Source organism: Chiloscyllium punctatum, chromosome 14 (assembly GCF_047496795.1).
Source record: "Chiloscyllium punctatum isolate Juve2018m chromosome 14, sChiPun1.3, whole genome shotgun sequence".
Taxonomy (NCBI): Eukaryota; Metazoa; Chordata; class Chondrichthyes; order Orectolobiformes; family Hemiscylliidae; genus Chiloscyllium; species Chiloscyllium punctatum.
This window is the reverse complement of record NC_092752.1, coordinates 20,467,269-20,486,595: the sequence shown is the minus strand read 5'-3', so window position 1 is coordinate 20,486,595 and position 19,327 is coordinate 20,467,269. Positions and strand designations below refer to the sequence as shown.

The window sequence follows — 19,327 nt, the reverse complement described above, 5'->3', positions numbered from 1 at the left end:
TATGGCCTCCAATTGATTTCATCACCCTCAGGAGGTTATCCTCTCAGTTGCTCCAATGTAATAGAGAGGCATGTATATGTCATCATTCATTTCCAATCTGTGCTTTGAACTAGCTTGAAATCTGATTGTCTCACATTCAATGAGAGTTCCTCAGGGTCCAAAGTGGACCTTCTCCAGATTGGCACTGAAAACTAAACTTGACGACTTGTTGTGAAACTGTTACCAGACACAAGTGGAGGAATACGATAACATCTATTCGAAAGAAGAGTCATATTGGACCTGAAACATTAACTCTGTGACTCTCTCTGCAGCTGAGTTTCTTCAGCACATTCTGCATTTATTTAAAATCAATGTTGCTCCAACTCTTTGACTTCCAACAAAACATTTCACCCTTGAACATGAGAAAAATTAACAGTGTAGATTTACATTATGTGCTGTTCTGAATTCATTAACATTTTACTGAATTAAAATTTAATGTTTATTTTACTGTTAAAAGCTACTGCTTTCTTAGAAGTGTGAGCACTTAGACTATTTGCTGGAATGTTATTACAGGTATAGTGTTTCAATTCATTACCTGATATCTAAAATCCAGACATTTTTTAGGCTGCCAAATATGAATTTTAATTATTATTAGACAAGTAAAATGACTAATGGGCTGATTGGCTGGTTGTTAGATTTGTGGGGTGCTGTGCTAACTAATTAACAGATTTGCATGTCTATTTTTTTCCCAAGCTAAATGTTTTGGGTGACTCTCGACCTAACCAAGCTGAAGCCATCAAGATGCTAAATCTAGCCTGGACTCAGTCCTGGGATTGCTCGTTTGAGATGCTGTGTCTCTATAACTAAATTTGTGTCCTTCACCATCATTGATGAGGCCAAATGAATTCATTTCATTGCTTTCAATTATGAACTAGCCTGCCCGCTATAGTCATCAGTGTCTCACTCTAAGGCATGCCAGTCTTAATATTGTCCACCAACCTTACTAGTGTTTGGTTTCCTGTTCCACATAACTTTGTATGCAGGACCACAAAGGTTATTCTACCTCTTTCCATTTGTGAAAGATCCCTAAGCAGTCACAGTTGCCTTTGACTCGAATGCCTACTTATAACTTGAGAAGGCAGTATTTTATACTAATTTCATTTGTTATTTGGTTGTAATCTCCAGGTGAATAAACTAGAACGGGAAAAAGTACAAGAAGTGAAGCAAGTGCGGGAGCTGGAGCAACATAAGCAGACGGTACTGACCACAGACCTTAAGGCTAAACTCCATGAAGAGAAAATGAAGGAGCTACAAACCGTCCGCGAGATCCTACTAAAGCAACACGAGCAGGAACTAGCCCGTGCAATCAAGATCAAAGACAGTGAAATTCAGCGACTCCAGTCCACTCTGAACGTCCTAAGGGATGGGGCAGCTGACAAAGTCAAGACTGCCCTGCTCAATGAAGCCAGAGAAGAAGCTCGGAAGGGATTTGACGTCGAACGCACCAAGCTGCAGCAGGAGATAGTGGAGCTAAAGTCCACGAAGAAGCAGGTGGAGGAATCCCTGAACTACGTCGTCCAGGCTGATAAGAAGAAAGCTGCTGAGCTGAGAAGCGCTCACCAGTCTCATCAGGACGAGATCACCAGAATCAAGAAGGAGTGTGAGAGAGACATTCGTCGGCTGGTAAGTGGAGAAGTCTGTTCTCAGGAACTGTCTGGGTTTTCTGCTGAAGATCCCAAGATTTGACTTAATCTCCTGCCCTTTATCAATTACAGTAGTTGAACCTTACTACAAATGCAAGATCAGCAGTCCTGTTACTCCACAGGGACCTTTAGACATTAGGAGAAAGTGAGGACTGCAGATGCTGGAAATCAGAGTCAAAAAGTGTGGCGCTGGAAAAGCACAACTGGTCAGGCAGTATCCAGGGATCAGGGGAGTCAATATTTAGTGCATAAATCTTTCATCAGGAAGGTTGGGGGTCCCAAGGGAGTTGAGAGATAAATGGGAGAGGGCGGGGCTGGGGGGCGAAGGTATCTAGGAAGATGATAGGTGGATGAAGATGGGGGGTTTTGGTGATAGGTCGGAGCAGAGGAAGGAGCGGATCAGTGGGAAGCAAGATGGACAGGTAGGACAGTTAAAGAGGGCAGTGCTGAGTTGGAGGGTTGGATCTGGGATAAAGTGGGGGAGGGGAGATGAGGAAACATGTGAAATCGACATTGATTCCATATGATTGGAGGGTTCCAAGGCAGAAGATGAGGTGTTCTCCTTCGAATCTTCCCACTTCATTCAGACCAAAGGGGTAACCATGGGCACCCACGTGGGCCCCAGCTATGCCTGCTTCTTCATGGGGTACAAGGAACAGTCTGTCTTCTGTAGTTACACCAGCTCCATTCCCCACCTTTTCCTCCATTACATCGGTGCCAACTTGTGCTCCCACAGGAGAATGAACAGTTCATTAACTTCATGAACACTTTCCACCCTGATGGGACCCATGTGGGTGCCCATGGTTACCCTTTTGGTCTGAATGAAGTGGGAGGATTCAAAGGAGAACACCTCATCTTCTGCCTTGGACCTTCCAGCTACTCGGAATCAATGTCGATTTCACCAGTTTCCTCATCTCCCCTACCCCACCTTATCCCAGATCCAACTCTCCAACCTGGCACTACCCTCTTGAACTGTCCATCTTCCTTCCCACCTATCCACTCCACCCTCCGCTCTGATCTATCACCATCACCCCTTACCTTCATCTACCTCTTGCCTTCCCAGCTACCTTCCCCCAGCCCCACTCCCTCCCATTTATCTCTCAGCCCCCTTGCCCCCCCCCTTCCCTGCTCCCCCATACACACACATTCCTGAAGAAGAGCTTATGTTCAAAACGTCGATTGTCCTGCTCCACGGGGGATGGTGCCTTACCAGCTGTGCTTTTCCCACGCCACACTTTTGGCCTTTAGCCATTAGCTGGGGATCAAACTGAGATTTGTAATGAAGAGATCACTGGACATAGGCCCAAGTAAGATTCTTTAAAGATGGGTTACATTACTAGTTGATTGTTAGATTTCAAACAAGTGCATATATTTTGTATGCATCTAATTATATTGTTTATAAATATACAAATACAAGTAAAATAACTGCTTTTAAAAGAGCAGATGATCCTGCAAAAAATGAAATTAATCATAACTAAACCTTCACTTCTCTGGGAAAGGCTTTAACGCAGTGACCTGAATTTTAATCTGGAAGCAAATTCTGTGCAGGGGTGCAATGGGGTGTAGGGGCTGGATGGACGGTATGGTGGTTCTAGGTTGGGGAACCCACAATGAGTGTCCTCCCAAATTTAACTGTAGTGCTTCTTCATGTCATGTGATTCTCTCCAGTTCCACTGCCTGAATGGCAGGCTGAGGGCCTTTGGCAAGGGACATCTGCATCACAGTATTAAAACCTTCCAGAGTAAGACGGTGAGAATGACAGAGTTTGTGGGAGATCTGTGAGGAGGGTGTGGTAGAGTCCCAAATCAGAATGGGAGTGGGGGAGTATCCTTTTAAAACTATAATAGGTAAATGGCCAACAGACTTATTGCAAGTAGGTTCTCATAGAAACATATAAAATAGAAGCAGGAGTAGGCTACTCAGCCCTTCGATCATCCCCCTATCATTCATTCTGATCATGGTCATCCAACTCAATAGCCTGCTTTCGCTTTTCCTTCCTGTCCTTTGATCCCTTTAGCCCTAAGTCATTCAACTCATTCTTGAATTGTACAATTGTGCCTCTTGCCCCAACCTCCCCAGAAGGAAAACTTGCAAATGATGCATACTGGTCTGGCTTGTATACCTCGGTGCAGTGCTCCAGTATAACTAGCACATTCATTTCTAAGTATTATTTACTGCTTTATCCCTTTGGAGATGTGGGTTGGACCAACGCAAGTTTTGTTTCTTGTTCAAGGTGTTTTTGTATTTTAGTCTCTCACACAGCCCCGAAAAGATGTGAAGATTCAGCCTGTATTTTCTAAGTTCTGCTATGCTTATTATGCATTAATCTGTTATGGGTAACCTTTGGGGAGGTGATGGACGAGTGGTATTATTGCTGGACTGTTAATCCAGAGACCCATGTCATGTTCTGGGGACCTGGGCTTGAATCCCTCCACAGCAGATGGTGGAATTTGAATTGAATAAAAATCTGGAATTAAGAATCTGAAGAATACCACAAATCTATTGTCAGAAAAACCCATCTGGTTCGCTAATGTCGTTTAGGGAAGGAAATCTGCCATCCTTACCTGGTCTAGCCCACATGTGACTCCAGACCCACAGCAATGTGGTTGATTCTTAACTACCCTCTGGCAATTAGGGATAGGCAATAAATGCTGCATAGCCAGTGACGCCTTCATCCTGTGAATGAATAACACAGGAATTTATGCAAATGTAGCAAAAGAGTATTTCAAGTCCATCTATTCAGGGAATGATTAGTGTACAAAGAATTGCAGTTTTCAATAACATTCTAAGCCAGAACTTTCTCAAGGTTATCTTCCTCTGCTTGTTTATGGCCATACATTCCATGAAAATAAAAGTCCATAATTTTCTTCCTTAAACTCTTCCTCATTTATAATGTAATAACTAAGAATAGACTGAACTTATAGATCACATGCTGCAGTGTAAGGGAAAACAGGTTCCTGCCTCTCTAAGAACAGTACATCTTGATATAATCATTGTTGAAAGCTTAGTTAAGAAGTGACCTTTAAATAATCTTAGATAAAAGCTTAGTTAAGAAGTGGCACTTCCATTTACTGAAACCCTTTCACAGCTCCAGCTGTTGCTAACAGCAATTTGCATTTATATAGGTACTTTCATGTGACAAAACATGCCAAGGGTGCTTCATGACACCAGTTACTAAACAGAGTTTTATTCCAATCCCTATAAGATAATATTAGGGCAAATAACCAAAATCTTGGCCAACAAGGTGATTTTACAGAGTGTCTTAAATGAGGAAAGACAGAGAAGTTGAGGAGCTTAGAATTTCAGAGTTTAGGACCGGGATAATGGAAAGGATATCTGTCAGTTGTGATGTGGTGGCAGTTAAATTACTAGAAATGGAAGCATTGAAGAAAATGCAAAGGGGGTTTACAAGAAAGATACCAGAACTGAGAGACCATTACCAGAAAAGACTGGAGATCTTTTCTGTAAAAGAGAAAAGACTGAGAGGTGACCTGAAGGGGTTCTTTAAAATTCTGAAAGGGTTTGATGGGGTAGACATTAAGATATTTTCACTTGTGAATGAGTTCAAAACTAGATGACATAAATACATCAGTCACTAAGGAATCCAGTATGAATTAGATGGGAAAAGGATTATAGATTGCATAATTGCCAACAGAAATCTGTTGTGACATTATTCCTGTTTTGAAGTCATAAAATTTTATGTATTTCTCTCTTAACTGTCAAGTGTTGCTCAGCTACTTGTGGAACGTTTCAGAGAACACCTCTGGGACACCCAGACCAACCAACTAAACTACCCCGTGGCTCAACACTTCAACTCCCCCTCCCACTCCACCAAGGACATACAGGTCCTTGGACTCCTCTATCGCCAGACCATAGCAACACGACGGCTGGAGGAAGAGCACCTCATCTTCCGCCTAGGAACCCTCCAAGCACAAGGGATGAACTCAGATTTCTCCAGTTTCCTTAATTCTCCTCCCAACACCTTGTCTCAGTCCCAACCCTTGAACTCAGCACCACCTTCCTAACCTGCAATCTTCTTCCTGACCTCTCTGCCCCCATCCCCACTCTGGCCTATCACCTTATCAACCTCACCTTAACCTCCTTTCACCTATTGCATTTACAATGCCCCTCCCCCAAGTCCCTCCTCCATACCTTTTATCTTAGCCTGCTTGGCACACTTTCCTCATTCCTGAAGACGGGCTCATGCCCGAAATGTCGATTCTCCTGCTCCTTGGATGCTGCCTGACCTGCTGCACTTTTCCAGCAACACATTTTCAGCACTGGTCTCCAGCATCTGCAGTCCTCACTTTCTCCCAGCTATTATATAAAACTCCAGCTGCATTTTATGTTAGGTGTGAGGTCTCCATGATGCAATGGAAAAGTGAATTGAGTTTTCTACACTGGAGAGAATGAATCATTATGATCTTTTAACACAATATAAATAATTTGGTATAGTGTGGCTAATAAAGTGCTCAGTCTGAGGGAAGGTATTTAAGTCTGCAGCTTCGGAAATGATCTCCCTGAGTGCTGGGGAGAGGACGTTGTCCAGATATCTTTTCTTCAGCAATGTAGGTAAATTCAATCCTTACCCAGACCTCAGGAAATAACCCACAGCAAAACTAAAAATAAGTTACCGAAAACTAACAATATTACTGACAGGTAGTGCGGTATAGCTGTTCAAAAGGAATTCGAGAGAAAATCAGGTGAAATGCACACATGTTTCCGAAAATACAGTTTGTAGGAATAATTAAATATATTGCAAGAGCCATTCCAAAGAGATCACAGCAAGGCTATGCACCTTTGGTTGAAAGGGAAAGCCTGCTTATGGTAGTAGAACAAAGCAAAGATTTTGAGAAACAGAACTAAGACAATTACAGTATCACTTATCCCTCTTGTTCCTTTTATATGATGGGAGATGCCTGTATTGAGATTATTACTCAGTGGCCTATTGAGATATCAAATGGAGTGCTGTGTCCCATGAAGCAATGTATTTCATGGGCCTGGGTCTCATGGCAAGGAACATTCAAAGGCTGACTAAATAGGCAGAGTCACAAAGTGTGGCACTGGAAAACCACAGCAGGTCAGGCAGCATCCGAGAAGCAGGAGAGTCGACGTTTTGGGCATAAGTCTTTTAGCAGGAATGTCTGATGAAGGGCTTATACCCGAAACGATCACTCTCCTGTTCCTCAGATGCTGCCTGACCTGCTGTGGTTTTCCAGCGCCACACTTTTTTACTCTGATCTCCAGCATCTGCAGTCCTCACTTTCTCCTAACTAAATGAGCAGGTGAAAGGCAGATGGACTTTAATGTAGAGATTGGTAAAGTGATGCATTTTGGCAAAAGAGATAGAGAAAGGCAATATGGATGTAATGGCACATTTCTTAAAAAACTGCAGGACTAGAAGGATCTGGGGGGCAAATCTGTATTGATTGTTGAAGATGGCAGAATACGCTGTCAGAGTGGTCAGCAAAACACATGGGATGTTTTCAATAAAGATATTGAGTACAAAAGCAGGAAGGGTATGTCATCACGATCTATACTGCACAAAGTTTGAACACGTCCAAAACTCTTCCAGCCAGCATGTACCTTCCTCAACGCCCTCCTTTATTTCCCCATCCCTCAAAATGTCGATTCCAAAATCTTTGTCTTTGTTTTCAAATCCCTCTGAAGACTCTCTGATCATTACTCAGCAACTTCGTCCAACACCCGCCTTTTAACTTTATGATTCTGGTCTCTAATATATTCTGTCCTCCATGTATTTGCAGTATTGGTGGCAGATTTTTGAAGCTTTCTTTGTTTACTCTCTATAGCTCCCTTCCTAACTCTTCCTATTAGTTCTTCTTTCCTCATCCTTGAAAGCATCCATAAATGATGCCTACCTTGAACTGTTTCAGTGTTTACCCTGTATTAATTTCTATATGAAGCACCACAAAATCTTTATTCTAATAAGTTATTGCAATAGATAACCACAGTCTTGCATATTATGTTATTTTATATGCAGTAACACTCAGCCACTGAGAGAAGGTCGTTAGTGGTAATTTCCCTAGCTCTGAACCAGAGAGTTCAAGTCCCACTTCAGGACTTGGTGGTCACAGAAGGTGTGTTGTTATGTGGCTGATTAACTTGATAATAGATCTGTAAATTCTTCCAACACAACTTGGCAGGTGATAACAGTGGGAAGGGTTACTGGTTAGCATAGAACCAGATGGTAGCTGCAGTGCAACAGCCTCCTGATATTAAAAGATTTCCTGCACAGGTTCATGCCATAAGCAAGTGCCATCTTTGTTCCAAGGGACTGTGGTAAGCCACCACTGGCACATAGTAACTCTCAAATTATTGTACAGGAGCAAGAATAACACATGTCTCTGTTCTTGCAGTGCTGGCTATTAATGTCTAAGCTAATGACTAACATCAACCATTCCAACCAGAATCTTTACCTAACCTCAAATAACCTCTCTCCTCAGGGTGTGAGGGAATTTTTAAATTTAGGATTGCAATTCCCACAAAAGTTTGTATTTAAATATAAAAATGGAAGATTCAGGGTTCAGTGTGTGAATGCTAAATACCAAAGCCACACATTGCATTTCAGTTAAGAAAGCAGTTATTTTGCTGTCCAGCTGGACTTATTATTAAGATGTGGAATACTTCTTTGAGTAGCACTAAATAAGATTGATCCATCCCAACTTATCATCAGAGTGACAAAATGTGAATTCAAATTACTTCTCATGGCTTCTGATCAAAATTCCTCGACATGCAATTACCGTGGGAATAAATAATAGTGTTTGAACCGGTTTTGTTCTTATGTGAGGAAGATCCAAATGTTGCTGCTTCAAATCATTATGTTGCCTGGCACAATGTTTTGTTGCTAGGCAACATGGAGGAAAATTGGACAGGAAGGCTTACATCCATTGCCTTAATGACTGAGGTTTGACTTGTCCACCCAAGCAGAGGAGACTGCTGGCTGCCTGATCACTGTCCTAGCCACCATGTAAATGGTGAGGTTCAGGTGGGGTGAAGGAACCAGCCACTAATCCAGCAAAGAAAGGAGAACGGTGATAGGACCTGTGTACTGTGTGCACTGTAAAGTATGATGTAATTTTATGCAGGTTTATATACCACAATAGCTACTTCGGGTCTAACCCCATCGACATGTGCTTCCAATTAATTTTTCCTCCTATTTATCAGCTTCCCCTTAAACACACCTACACAGTGTGTCTCGACTACTCTTCATGACAGTGTTTAACTTGCTAGTCAGCATCTGGGTAAAAATGGATCTCCTCAATTCCCTATTAGATTTATTAGTGACCACTGTATATTATTGGTTCCCAGTTCTGGTCTCAACTGCAAGTGGAACCATTTATCACCCTACCTAAACCCCATGATAATCTTGAAAATTTCTAGCAGTTCTCCCATCTGTCTACTGTTCTCTAAGGAAAATGTGAGGCAAAGTGGATCAAGTGGGCAATTCTATTCTATTTTAAGTGTATTTTTAGTGGCCCTATGCTTCATGGAAAACCTTCTAAATCTTAAAAAGGGGTTTTTGCACCTTTTTTGTCCTGTTTATCAGTCCTCACACTCCTGGTGCTGCAGCACTGCTTGTATTTCCTTCTTTGGCAGCAGTGGGCTCTCCTTGTGTCCATGTCCTCCCTTATAGGTCATGGTCAGCAGCCCATGTATATGGGTGGATCAATGGATGGAAACTCTATACTGACGTCTCCGATTCCCTCCTCAAGAAGGAGAAGATCAACCTAGGATTGATCTACCAAAAGAATTACAGTGTCATATTAGGGTCACGCCAGTTGAAAGGTGGATAAAAGTCTCTTCTTAGGCAGCCCTTGCAATCATGAATGACTTGTTCCCATGATGGCTTCAGTAGATGACTGACAGGTCCAAGGAGTAGTCTGTGGACTCTGTCACACTTGGGGAAGGTGGTGCTTTAAAGCTCAGGAAGTGGATTGTTGTTCACTCTCTCCAATACCTCGACCACCTCTATGTTCTTCTGACCAAGTCTCTTGATGTCTTTGGTACCTTCCCCAAATGAACGTTCTCCATTGTAGTCAGTTGCAAGCTGGGATTCAAACAAGCTGGCTCAGATGTTTGATTTTTTCAGGAATGCTTTGAAGACATCCCTGAAGCCAATCCCTGAGAAGCGATAAATGCCATTTTTTTTACTAGGTCAGTTAGTTGGAGTTGGTTGTCAGAAAGATACACTCAACAATAGTTTGAAGGCATTTTTAGGGCTATTAATAGGAAATACATGCCGAGATACCTCTACATATAAATGCAAGGACACACTTATTTGCCTATGGAACAATGAGTGCTCTTCGCAAGTTATTATTTGTACAGTACATTGTGTCACAAAGTACTGTTCTTCCACAGTAGTGTGGAGTCATCCTGGGCTCAGTCAGCTCAGGTGATTCAGAAACACAAAATATTAAATGATTTCATGATTTCAATCTATAAATTTGCTCACCACTTTTGTGTGAACTGAACATGCAATATTCCATGCAGTGTATACAGACAGTTAATTCCTATGACCTGCTAATTGTCTAATGACTGCTATAATATGATCAGAAACCTACAGTCATTTCAAGGCCAGGTTCAGTTGAAAGCTGAATTCGCAGGAGAACGTAAAGGACGATTATTTCATCTCAGTGCTCCCAGTGCACTCCAGGAGTACATTACCGGAAAAGCCCCCGATTTTCTGTCAACTAAAATTAATTTCCAAGCATACATTTCCAGTGATTGTTGCATGAAGCAGAAATCTCCCTGAGGGTTCTGCAGCACATTAGTGACAGTAAAATTAAAAGTACAGCAGTGATGTATTGACTCAAGAGGTGCCAGTGTAAAAAGAACTTACATATGCTTCTTTTCATTGATATTTATTAGCTTTGTTCCCTCCTTTTTTCTGGTACATTCATTCATGTCTTTCAGTAACGTTTAATGGTTTAGATTTAGATTTAGATTACTTACAGTGTGGAAACAGGCCCTTCGGCCCAACAAGTCCACACCGACCCGCCGAAGCGCAACTGACCCATACCCCTACATTTACCCCTTCACCTAACACTATGGGCAATTTAGCATGGCCAATTCACCTGACCTGCACATCTTTGGACTGTGGGAGGAAACTGGAGCACCCGGAGGAAACCCACGCAGACATGGGGAGAATGTGCAAACTCCACACAGTCAGTCACCTGAGTCAGGCATTGAACCCGGGTCTCTGGCGCTGTGAGGCAGCAGTGCTAACCACTGGGCCACCGTGCCGCCCTAATGGTGTCAATTCTAACCTTAAAACTAAAAAGGTGATCTCAGAAGTACATTTGTGAAATCAGTCTCATTTTTAACCTTTTAGAGTGCAGCTCAAGTCTTGTAGATGATCCATGAAGTCTGATGACTTCCTGCTGACTTTGTGGATCCATATGTGTTATGTTTCTGAGAGTTTAAACTAAACGTATCATGGAGTAAGTAAAAATGACAAACTAATTCCTAAATTAACCAGCTAATATTCTAAAAGAATATGAAAACTCTTGTAAACATAGCAATAAGCAGTCGCAGCCCTGACTCCCTGTAAGAGAATGCTTCATGTTGTATTCATTTATAGTCACTTTGTGTGGAATTTAAGTGTAAGAGCTGCAGCTCCCTGTATTTATTATCAAGAAATGTGTACATTCTGGAGTTCTTAGTGATGTCAATTATTATTCTTTCAGCACCATGGTAATTTGTAGACTTATATAGGTCCTCAGGGCAAGATACCATTTTCATGTTAATAGAATTACACGTTAGAATTCTTAGATGTTGGTTCCTTTCTCGGGTACTTATGGTGTTCCTTCAAGTGTCGAGGCATTTGGCTATGGACTAAGTGTAGATTACTATAATTTGACAACAGCAGGTTATAGTCCAACAGGTTTATTTGGAAGCACTAGCTTTTGAACCGCTGCATCTTCACCAGGTGGTTGAGGATATTTCTGTCATTCCTGTTTAGTTCCTTCATTTCCACTGCATTTTCATATTAGCGTTCCCACCTTTTTAGACATCTATAGACACCTCATGTTATTTACTGACCTGACTATAACAGCAACATGGTTAAAAAGTGCAAAAAGAGGAGCTGAGACATGGAGGAAATTTTAGTGTTGCTGAACTCAGATTTTAAAAGTCAGTACATAGTAAAAGGGTAGAAAGGACTAAGGGAGTGATAACATGCACAGTTTGAGGTGCAGGAGGGATTGAGTTTATGTTGGAAATGTTGCAATAGTCAGGTCAGTGACACTTGGCTAATTCTGTGAGAACAGAGATGATAGGTGTTACATGTATTTTTAACAGACAGAATGCTGTAAACTGGAGTGCTGGAGGTGTATGACAGTAAGTGATTAAAATGGTAGCACTGTGATGCCTGCTTTATGTCCTTGAATTTTCAAAGACCTAAGACATTGTGGCATTCATAAAACAGTTACAGAAACATTTTCTAATGGAATAGAATCCTTACACTGTGGACACAGGCCCTTCAGCCCAACAAGTCCACACCAACCCTTTGAAGAGTAACCCACCCAGACCCATTCCCCTACCCTATATTTACTGTGGGCAATTTAGCTTGGCTAATTCACTTAACCTGCAATTGTGATTGTGAGAGGAAACCCACAGGGAGAATGTGCAAACTCTACGCAGACAGACGCCTGAGGCTAGAATTGAACCTAGCTTCCTGACACTGTGAGGCAGTAGTGCTAACCACTGAGCCACCGCGCCACCCCACAGTTTATCCCACAGTCAAGTGAGTGACCTTTGCATGTGAGCTTTACACAGTAGTTCAGGTGTCGAGGTGTTCTGTAAAATCTAATCTTGTTAATACTCAATGGAAACTTTTTTCTCAAATCAGTTGGGATCACTGTAAGTCCCTTTCCCTCTTCATTTCAAGAGGGCACTTGACTGTTCTAAAATACATAGGACAATTTGATTTTGGATTTAACATTTTCCATCATTTATGTAATAGTGTCTATCCCAGCATAAACATTTATTAGATTCCCTACAGTGTGGAAACAGGCCCTTCAGCCCAACCAGTCCACACTGATCCTCTGAAAAGAAACCCACCCAAAAGCATTTCCCTCTGACTAATGCACCTAACACTATGGGCAATTTAGCATGGCCAATTCACCTGACTCGCACATCTTTGGACTGTGGGAGGAAACCGGAGCACCCGGAAGAAACCCACACAAACAAGGGGATAATGTGCAAACTCCACACAGACAGTCACCTGAGGCCTTATTGAACCTGGGACCCTGGTGCTGTGAGGCAGCAGTGCTAGCCACTGAGCCACTGTGCCGCAAACCACTGAGCCACCGTGCCATAAGAATTTAAGAGAAGGGGCCCTCTTTTTGGGATTTAACACACATCTCTTACCAGGAGGCTACATTGTTTGGAGTCAACTCTGTTGGTGTTGCTCATGAGAAGTTTCACTTACATGGAATCTTCATGTCGAAAACATATCAACAAGCTTGAGGGAGGCACAAAATAAAGTAAAAAACAAGCTTGATAAACTTACATTGAAAATGTTTGTCTAATCATAATATTCACTTGTAAACATTAACAATCCATAACTGAACCTTTCATTTAATTGTTTTGCACATTTATGAGGGATTGCAAGCCAGAATAAAGACCCACTTGGATCCTTAACCTTTAACCTTCCCTGCTATCCAATGTGGTGGGGCTGTGTCACATATTCCCTATAACCTGCTGGTGAGCATTTAGATCACAAGGGATCAGAATGCCCTGCAATGTGCTGTACTGAGCCCTGCAAAAAGTTGCAGCCCAGGAGCTCAGGAGGCATCCGCATTTCAACAATAAGACAATTGCAATTTCCTACTTTTTAATGGGGATATCATGGGCATGAAGACCAGGTCCTAGAGTCAGAGAATTGGACAGTTTTAATGGGGAGACTGAGATGCTATGCAATAGAAACAGGAAGTGCTGCAGAAACTCATTAGGTTCAACAGCATCTGTGGAAAGAGAAAGGGGGTTAGTGCTTTTTATCTGGTATGGCTTGATCAGAACTGGAAGTGGTTAGAAAAGTGTGTTATTTATGTAAGTCAGAAGAGGAGCAGGACCAAGTGGAGTATTTGATAAGGAGCGCAGAGCCAAAGACAAAGGGCTTGCCAATGGAAGATAGAGATGTAAAAAGGTAAAAATGAAGGCGTGAAAAGAAGACAATTGGATCACTTTGCTGAGGAAGGTAAACAAGATGCATGTGCATGTTTGGTCGGTACTTGGGGGGGGGAGGGCGGGAGGTGCAAGCGGAAGGAGGGATTGCTTGAAGAATGTTTCAAAGTTTCAGAGATCATGCTCTGAAGTTGTGGGATTCAGTATTGAGCCATGGATGCTATAAAGTGCTGAAGTGGAACATGGTTAGATGTTCCTCCAGCTTGCACTGAGTTGCATTGGAATAATGTAGATGGCCCAGTTCAGAAATGTTGACATGGGAGCGTGGTGGTTTATTGAAATGGCAAGCAACTGGAAGATAAGGGTCATTCCTACAGAGAGAAATATATCAGCCTTGAAACTCTGTTTCTCTCTCCACAGATGCTGCCACACCTCTGATAAATTTCTCTGGCATTTTCTGTTTTTATTTCAGGTTTTCAGCATCTGCAGTATTTTACTTCTATGTGAGATGTTTTCCTGCTGGAAAAGTTTACAGACATATAGGAAGGGTCAAATTTGACCAGAATATTTTAGTTTAATTGCTTGCCACATGTTTCATGAAATGTTTGTGTTTTAACTTCTATGATAGATAGCCTAGATGAATCAACAGCAAAATAATTAAGGATATTGATTGAGCAGCAGCGCCACAGTCTTTGAGTTGTCTTTCAGGGCCTGCAAATCATTAGAATCCAATTTTATAATTCAACATGTAATTACTTATTACCTACAGACTGTTATTGAAGGATTGTTAATGAAAAGGTCGCACTTTTTAATAGTTAAAGATCACACAACACCAGGTTATAGTCCAAAAGGTTTAATTGGAAGCTAGTGCTATAACCTGATGTTATGTGACTTTTAACTTTGTACACCGCAGTCCAACACTGACATCTCCAAATCATCACTTTTTAATATTGTGAATAATTTTCTTTTCCAATGTCAGACATTGTTTTCTGAGTATTAACTAAATAAGTATTAGAAATACTGGTGCAATCTGCTCCTTTTTAATCCATAATCCTTGCTTAAACAATTTACATTTACATTCAAAGACATTGTACTATTCTCATGATTTGTCAAAAGAGCAAGCAAAAGTTAATGGCATCAGTGCTGTTTTTTCATCAGTAACCAGCCAGTTTCACCAAAACAATGGGACAGCATGGTGGCTCAGTGGTTAGCACTGCTGCCTGACAGTGCTAGGGATCCAGGTTTGATTCCACCCTAGTGTAACTGCCTGTGTGGAGTTTGCATGTTCTTCCCATGTTTTCATGGACTTCCTCCGGCTGCACCAGTTTCCTCCCACAGTCCAAAGATGTACAGGTTAGGTGGATTGGATATGGAAAATTGCCCATATTGTGCAGGATAGATGGGTTAACCATGGGAAATGCGGGGTAAGATCGAGGATGGGTCTGGGTGGGCTGCTCTTTGGAGGATTGGTGTGGACTCAAATGGCCTGCTCCCGCACTGTGGGGCTTTTATTTTTAAAACATGCACCTATAATTTTTATATTAGATTACGTACAGTGTGGAAACAGGCCCTTTGGCCCATCAAGTCCACACCGACCCGCCGAAGCACAATCCACCCAGACCCATTCCCCTACACCTAACACTACGGGCAATTTAGCATGGCCAATTCACCTAACCTGCACATTTTTGGATTGTGGGAGGAAACCGGAGCACCTGGAGGAAGCCCACGCAGACACGGGGGGAGCGTGCAAGCACCACACAGACAGTCGCCTGAGGCAGGAATTGAACCCGCTCTCTAGCGCTGTGAGGCAGCAGTGCTAACCACTGAGCCACCGTGCCGCCCACTAATCACTAGTAGTGTTCCTACGTCTGAGCTGGAGGACTGGATTCAAGTCCCATCTGCTCCAGAGTTGTGTAATTAGGGCTGATTAGAAATATCTAGAAAAGAAACTAGTGAGAAATAAGTGCAACATATGAAGGTAGGTAATAACTATCTCCGCTGAGTGAGAATGTAATACCTCCTGTGACATTCACTGATATAACCATCACTGAATCCAGTAGCATCAATGTCCTGGGAGTCAGCCTCGACTAGGAAGTGTATAAATATTACAGCTACTAAAGCAGGCCAGAGGCTGGGAATTCTGCAGCAAGTGCCTCATCTGCTGATTCCCCAAAACCTGTTGGCCATCTACAAGATATAAGTCAGGAGTGTGTTGGAATTCTGTCCAGTTGCTTGATTGGGACCTGTTCCAATAACACTCAGGATTGTTCCAAGACAGATCAACCTGCTTAATTAGTACATTCACTACATGGACTGCAATGGTTCATAAAGGCCCACCACCAATCTCTCAAGGTCACCTGGAGGTGGGCAATGAATGCTGGCCTTGCCAGTGATGCCCATAACTCCAGAATCAATAAAGCACAAATGAAAAGAGCCAGAGGAGAAAGAAAACAAACAAGCCATCAGATAGAAAGAAATAATGTGGAATGAACATTAGGTTTTTTAAAAATAAAAGCAAAATACTGTGGATGCAGGAAATCTGAAGCAAACACAGAAAACTCTGGTGATATTTAGCATATCTAGCAGCATCTATGGAGAGAGAAATGGGGTTTAATGTTTTGAGTCTGATTTGACTCTTTTTTTTCAAAACTGAGTTCTTATTCTTCAGAATCAGCACCGAAGAAGCATTATATCAAGCTCGACATGTTAACTTGGTTTTTCTCTTCACAGCTGCTACCAGATTTGCTTTCCCCAACATTTTGTTTCAGACTTTTGTTTCCTGCTGACATCCTATGCAAGCATCCCCAGCATTCGTGAAAGGCATTTTCTTTGATGTTAGTACAAAGTGGGTCTTTATCTAGGGATTCTGGAGCAAGCTTCTGACCTAATGCTCATGCCACCTTGAAGTCCCTTGATTCCTTCCACTATAACATTGCTTGCCTTGGCCCCTGTATCAATTCATCTATTGTTGAAACCCTCTCCCCTACCTTTGTTACCTCTAGATTTGACTACTCCAAAAGAATTCCTCATTGATTTCCCATTGTCTAGTCTCTGTAAGCTTGAGGTCATCCAACACTTTGCTGCACATGTCGTAATTCTGCTAAGACCTGTGTGCTCACAAACCTGCCTTGGCTCCTGGCCAAGCAATGCCTTCATTTCATAACTGTACTCCTCGTTTTCTAGTTTCCCTGTAGGTTTGCCCCTTCTGACATCTACAATTTCCTCTATCCCACAACCTTCCAAGACATCAATGTTTTTCTAATTCTGTCCTCTTGTATATTCCCAATCCTAATTGTCCCACTGTTGATGGTTGTACATTCAGTTGCCTGGGTCCAGAGCCCTAGAATCCTTTCTGCCTCAATTTCTGCTTTAAGATGGAGTTTAATCAGGACAAATGCAAAGTGATGCACTTTGGAAATCTAATGCAGGAGGGAAGTATACAGTAAATGGCAGAACCCTTCCGAGCATCAACATACTGAGGGATCTAGGCCTCAAGCCTGTGGTAAAACAAGTGAGTAAGTGGTCAAGAGGGCAAATGGTTGCTTGCCTTCATTGTTTGGGGCATAAAGATTAAAAATTAACAAGTCATGTTGCAGCTGTATAGAATTTTAGCTAGGCCACATTTGGACTACTGTATATGGTTCTGGTCACCACACTGCCAGAATGATGTGGAAGGTTTGGAGAGGGTACTGAAATGGTTTACCAGGATGTTGTCTAGTTTGGAAGGTGTTAGGTATGAGGAGAGATTGAACAAACTTTGTTTGTTTTCACTTAAACATTGAAGAGTGAGGGTAACCTGATAGAGATTTGCAAAATTATGAGAAGCAAGGATAGAATAAATATTCATAGTCTTTTTCCCAGGGTAGAAATGTCAATTACTTGAAGATATAGATTTAAGGCAAAATGGGTAAGTTTAAAGGAGATGTAAGAAGTACCATAAAGGATGGTAAGTGCCAGGAATGTGCTGCCAGAGGAAGTGGTGGAGGTAGAAACAATAGCAATATTAGGCATCTTGACAGATATATGAATAGAAAGGGAATAGAGGGATGCAGACTACACAGAGGTGAAAGGTGTTTAGTTGAGAAAGGCATTATGTGTCAGCATGGTCTTGATGGGCTGAAGGGCCTGGTCCTGTGCTGTACTTCTACTTTAAGCTGTGCTCTACTTTAAACCATTTCTTAAAAACTTATTTTCTACAAAGGGATTGATCACCTGACTTAACATCTTCTTATGTGACTCGGTGTTCAACTTTGTTTCATAATGCATTTAGGGATGTTTCATTATGTTAAAGTGTTATGTAATTCTAGGCTGTTATTGTTGATTTCCCAGCTGTTTTGATGAGGTACAGTTTGAATTCACCTCAGTATTGCCCTTCTGTGTCTTGTAGGCACAAGAAAACCAGTGAGTTTCTCTTCCCAATGCATCAGGGGCCAGGAGAGTGAGTAATCAAGGCGGACAGATTAGAAGTGTTTTGAGATTCACAACCAATCTGTACAGTTTTACACCGAGTCCAGGTTGTTATTACATCTGCATAAATCTGACTCAGAAATCTATTTGAAGACTTTTGACATCTGTGGGATGCCTTCATGTGTGGACATTGGATGGACTTTGGGGTCTGAGATATATGATAAATTGTAAAAAAAAGATTGCATTTGTGTCAAGGCTGCATAATAGAAAAGGTAAATAAGGAGAAATAATTCTAACTCTGCAAATCACGTTGTCTTAGAACCCCAAATAATATTTGTACACTGGAGGATGCTTCTTCAGCCAGAAGGTGAAATATTTTACTGTTTATAGCCTAAACATCACACTTAATACTTATTTCATGGTACCCAAGGGGATAAATTCAATAGTAAAGAATCAAAGGTTTAATCCACTTTGCCGAGAGGACAAGCTTGTAATGATTTTTATTTTGTAACATCAGTAATCCTTGTTCTCTAACTCACTGACTTCATGAATAGAAGATTGAGGTTTATCGAATGAGATTAGTGTACAGCAGTGAAAAGTATTCAGTCAAGCTCATTCAAGATTTAAGCCAAAGGGAATTGTCCAGAGCATATAGGTCAGGGTCTGATGGTTTACATAGGTAAAACTATTTAGTTAGCCCAGCTGTGACAGGAAATGGTTTATTGTTCATTGATGAAAATCTGCAATTTTCTCCACTTTTGCAGAAATTATACGCCCCAAGAAACAGGAAAGTTACATTTGGGTGAATGCAGGGAACAATAACAACTTTATTTCAATTTAGATAAGCATATTTTAAGAATGTGGAACTTGTGCAGTGGAGTACTGAGAAACACCACTTTGACTTTTGCTTATGACACAAAGTTGATTTTACACCTCTAGGTCGGAGCTTTGGTGTTGACAATGAAATGAAATAAATAGTAAATAGATTTTTTTATGGACAATTTTAATAATATTAATATTTTCACAATGAGAGTTTAATTTATCTAATTTCAGTTGTGGTTCAATTGATGCACTTCTAATAAAAACATACA

The 19,327-nt window shown here is 41.6% G+C and overlaps 1 protein-coding gene across 5 annotated transcripts in view; it reads left to right on the top strand.

Annotated features, from left to right (window-relative positions):
• Window positions 1-19,327, top strand: part of LOC140485657 (janus kinase and microtubule-interacting protein 1-like) — a 355,381-nt gene that overhangs the window by 187,300 nt on the left and 148,754 nt on the right. For all 5 annotated transcript variants that reach the window (XM_072584037.1, XM_072584036.1, XM_072584038.1 and 2 more), the window contains exon 4: window positions 1,165-1,662. In XM_072584037.1, the coding sequence (XP_072440138.1) occupies window positions 1,165-1,662 (498 nt within the window). The remainder of the gene's footprint in view (window positions 1-1,164; window positions 1,663-19,327) is intronic.